The sequence below is a fragment of the Chenopodium album genome, chromosome 27, assembly GCF_948465745.1.
Source record: "Chenopodium album chromosome 27, dcCheAlbu1.1, whole genome shotgun sequence".
In the NCBI taxonomy this organism is placed as follows: domain Eukaryota; kingdom Viridiplantae; phylum Streptophyta; class Magnoliopsida; order Caryophyllales; family Amaranthaceae; genus Chenopodium; species Chenopodium album.
The window spans coordinates 971,597-976,427 of NC_137860.1; the positions used below are offsets into that span (position 1 = coordinate 971,597).

Here is a 4,831-nt window from a genome sequence, read left to right on the forward strand (position 1 = left end):
TCTGGTAGCGACTCGATCACTAGATTCAAGATTATAAGCCATAACCATGGCCCCTTTTCCCATATTGGAAGGAATGACAATCTGGTTCAAAATTTGAATGATTTATTAATTTCCTCCTTACTTTTCTATGAGATGTGATAAAACCAAAAAAATTAAAGCCTAAATCAGAAAACCAGGCTGTGTCACCTGCTCAATAAACAGAAGAATAAGCATGAAGTTGAAGGTAGTTTACTCGATACATCTATTTTAACACGATCACACTTCATTATAACAGCATGTTTCATTAAATAGTCATGTAAATAACACGAAAAGTATACATTATGAATTCATGATATTCTGTTACAAGTCCCAATATTGGTACCGTCAGTTCAAGCCCTCCCATTCCATTCTAGGTAGAACTCTTCTAGGTATTCTTCCATAAACTTGTGCCTTTTCTCTGCCCTCATCCGCCCAGCCTAAACCATATACATGTAGAGAAATTTATACTGATAAAGATAAAACTTCAAATAGACATTAAAGAAAGTACAAAGACAAACAAGTGGAATGATAATGCAGGCACAGTACAAAGATCAGACACATTTAGTAAGTAACAGCGCTAAATGCTAATGGCTGTATTCTCAATTTAAAACATTAGACACGGAAAAGGAAAGGATCATCCAAAAACTGAATAATGAATGAACATATAGACAAATAACAATAGATAAAATCCAAATGAATAGTAGGAAAAGATGTAGACTGAAGATTTGAAGCCACATTTAGCAAGCCAATCTCATTCGTACCTGTGTTTTCATCAAATCCTTCAGTTTCAAAAGCTTCTCATGGAAATGATTCACAGTAGTCTGCTGATTTTTGTTCATGTACTCTTCTTTTGATATTGTAGAGCGTGGCTTAATAGCAGGATCATGCAGCACCCTGTTCCTACTTCCCCCAAAGGTGAAACAACGAGCAATACCTGAAAGTATAGGGGAAAAAAATTAGGTTTGTCCACATTCTTAACGCAAGTCAATTCATCATAACCATATTAGGATGCACTTGAAGGTACTGGGCTAGTGTTACAGCATGATAAGATGGCACATGATCATCTGCTCACTGTCCCAAAAGACAAAAAACCTTGCTCAATTCAGAAATCAGTAATAATCTTCATTAATTTGATAGCCTTTTCTGAATGGTCCTTATTCCTGTTTTCCTTATTATTGATTGAACAGAGAGCTGAGTTGGGGAGGGAGAGGCGATTATTGAGGGAGTACAATTTTATCTTGGAGAAAAGACGACATGTTCTACAAATTATCATATTGAACAGTACTATGTAAATACTACCATTTTGCCATCAAGCAAACTGAATTCAGTGAGCGTCAGTATAAAAAATTAGTAGAGTTGGAAAAGTTGGCATTGTATTAGATATGGATTTTATTTACTTCAAGAAACCATATAAACCATCAAACCAATATGAAGTTAAGTTGCATTCCAGCGTCCCTAAAGAATTACATTAGGAGTTCTTTCACACATGAATCTGTACAAGGTAGCCATGTAGAACAAAGAAATTAAGAAAGTACCAATAGCCCCAATAGCATCGAGACGATCTGCATCTTGCACCACCCCGAATTCCAGAGAACATTCCTGATCTGAAAGTCCTGCAAGCTCCTCTTTGAAGCCTGCAAAGATCACCAATTTAGCATATACAAAATCTAAATATTGGTCCAGTTACTTAGATAATCCACCATCTGTATCATGTGCAAGCACAAATAAGAAATCCTTGTTTTTCAAGAGGAAAGGGGGATTGAGCACAGTTACAGGAGGAATCAAATTGAGTAGAAGACTACTTTCATGGATTATGGGGTCAAAAACAATGATTGAATATAAAATCAAGGGGATTAAAAATCAAAAGCACCTACATCAGATTTATATGGTTAAACATGACAATGAAGTCTAATTTACTAAGAGTATACAATATCTCTATCTCAAAATTGCAAAAGCACTTTTATGTGCAAGAGGAGAAGATCTGCTCAGAGTGAAGTATACAACATCCCCAAAAATACTGTGGGTAAGTATGCACAACCATATTCTTAAGGTGGGCTTGAGAAATTTAAGACGATCTAAAAGACAATAATGCTAGTGTAAGTAAGTACAAGTGCAAAAATTCTCTTGATAGAGCCTAAGTGCAACATTTTCTACAAGGAGATGCTGGACAACAGGAGAACAAACCCATTCTTTTTATGATATCCACTATCTTCATCTTCTTGTTCTCCTCTATGCCTTCCGTCTCAAGAAATTGCTCAACTAGATTTTCCTCGGCAGGATTTCTGCATTCCAAAGGCCAACATATGACTAAGGGGGAAAAATCATACAGAGAAAATTGTCAGGGGCACAGAAGAGGACATTAATACATCAAAAAGAAAAGAAGTAGAGTCTGTGTCTTAGAGTATAAGATACAAGTTTCTTAGCAGTGCATTGACAATTGACGAAGCTTGACCATTAAACCGCCTCTCCAAGGAAAAACCAAGCGCCACGGCTTTATTATGTCCACAAAACCAGGGGATAAATACATGTGAAAATACGTATAGTATTCGCATATAAAGAGCCATAGAGGGGAGTGTGACAAAAAATTACAATATTCATTTCATTAAGCTCCAAAGGTATCTACAGCTCATTAGCAAATACAAATGATTGCAAAACAGACAGAAGAACAAAGCCATACTTTTGTGCAGCCTGATTAAAACAGAAGTTAGGCTTGTGCATATAGGTTTCATTAGATAAAGCTCAATCACTGTATAGACTTTAGTATGCAAGACTTGATAATCAAGGAAACAAAATTTTGAAACAAACTCAGAAACAATTTCAGGCAAATAGTTAAAGACTGAATAACTGACCTAGCGTATTTGTAATCCCCTGCAAATTGGTCATCCAAAGAAATACACAATCAGTATGGTAAAAACCACACTACCGCATCAATTTGGTAATACTCATATGTTATGCGCGCTAATTCTTTCAATTCAAACTTTTAACTTAAAATTTTTACTTCCAAGATGCAAGAAACTATGATTACCTATATCATGTAACAGTGCAGCAAGTTCCACCTAAAAGCATAGAGACAAAAAAAGCCACTGAGAATGACATACTTCACAAATGCTAAGATATACTAATACTATCTGCTAACCTTTATTCCAAATATCACATAGTCCTCTTTCTCTTTCGGATATCAATCTAAACAGGCTCTTGCGCTTTACTATGGTAAAAGTCTCCAACAGATTACAAAGTGTTACTTTTTTGCTAAAGGTAACAATCGATACACATTTTTTAACACTTGCATACATCAATCATTATGTGCAAGTAACTGTTATATTAGTAAAGGGAAATCCACCTTATGCTCTTTGAGGGGATACTTATGCAGCATTAATTTGTATCTTTCGATTAACACACAACTCATTGGCACCAAGCCACAAACCAAAGTCAATATTTTCACACTAATAAAACAAGGGAGTATTTAGTTGACTTGAAAACAAAACAACCAAATGATCAAAGAGCATAATGTAAGAGACAATAAGTCATAGGCATCCTAGCAATAATAGATAAAAAAAAAGGGATTATTCTCACATTATTGGCATGATAGATTTTAATCAATCGAATTCCCCAATGGAAAAGGCAACAATATGACTATTCTTACCATAAAAAGGTCTTATAATGATTCTCTATAAGTTTAAACTAACAATACCACCAATGAAAAAAGCACTTTTAAACTTTACCGCTCTAAGTTGGGACCATTCTAAGTTATTCGAAAGTTAGGACCATTTTAAGTTGATCGAAAGTTGAGACCTTTTAAAGTGAACCGACAATAATAGGGAATAGCATTGTCAACATTTCATAGTTCATAAGCTAAATAATGAGCCTTTCCGAGGTAATCTCCTATATTAACCCAAAAAAATTGTATCAAATGGCACAATAAACTCAACTACTCATTAAATGTAGGTCACACAACCTCACACTATGTACAAGTGTACAACAACATGTCAACATTGCATTTTCATAATAAATCGATAACTATAATATCAAAAGGTCACATATTTACACTTGATTAGCAACTTTTGTTAAATTAACAAGAAGATAAATTCGGAATTTCCCCAAATAATCAAGAAACACTAGGTCTAATCATAAACATTCAACCTACTAATTAAAATTGGCTACTCATAAACAAAAACCCACAAAACGTTCAATTGAAAAAACCAATCAAACAAAAATGAAATTGCAAAAAAGAAAGAGAAAAAGAATGAATTTTTACAATAAACATGGAATCTGGGGAAGTTGAGAAGCCTTCTTGAGCAGCAAGAGAAAGAGACAAGTCGCGAACTCGAAAGACATGAGCAGCATCATGGGAAGCATCGTTGGCACTCATGTGTTCCTCAACCAATTTCTCTGCTCGTCTCACTGTCTCTCTCCTGTCCTCCATTTCAATGGCGGTCGGAGTTTTTTTGTCGATTGAAGAGGAACTAACTATGTGATGTTTTTTTTGGCGCGTTGTTTGTCTCTTTGGCAGCCCGCTTTTCCGAGGGAGTCCTTGGGTGAAAGTTTGTTTTGCGGTTTGGATTATAGTCAAAACTAGGTTAAGTTCCGTGCCATGCACGGTAATTTTTAAAACTTAATACTTATTATTAATTTAGCATTATTATTTAATTATATAAAATTAAACCTAATAACAAAATAGGCTAAAAGTTCTGTAATTACAAAAAAATTTAAAAAAATTGATCACACTATAGAAAATAGAGAGAATGTGAGTGAGGGATAGCTCAAGTGGTTAGAGCTTCCTCCAGGTTCCAGGAGATCTTGGGATCGATTCTTA

At 34.9% G+C, this 4,831-nt stretch overlaps 1 protein-coding gene across 2 annotated transcripts; it reads right to left on the reverse strand.

Annotated features, from left to right (window-relative positions):
• Positions 1-240: 240 nt before the first annotated feature.
• LOC145620785 (uncharacterized) lies at positions 241-4,517 on the reverse strand. Of its 2 annotated transcripts, XM_081675494.1 has the most exons (7): positions 4,274-4,517; positions 3,044-3,074; positions 2,868-2,886; positions 2,203-2,300; positions 1,554-1,652; positions 780-952; positions 241-455 (listed from the first exon to the last, which is right to left on the reverse strand). In XM_081675494.1, the coding sequence occupies exons 1-7, from the start codon at positions 4,439-4,441 to the stop codon at positions 369-371; spliced, it is 675 nt and encodes a 224-aa protein (XP_081531620.1). In that variant the 5' UTR covers positions 4,442-4,517; the 3' UTR covers positions 241-368. The 2 variants fall into 2 exon arrangements, with proteins under 2 accessions (XP_081531620.1, XP_081531621.1); XM_081675495.1 differs by lacking the exons at positions 2,868-2,886; positions 3,044-3,074 and having other exon boundaries at positions 4,274-4,501.
• Positions 4,518-4,831: the final 314 nt, after the last annotated feature.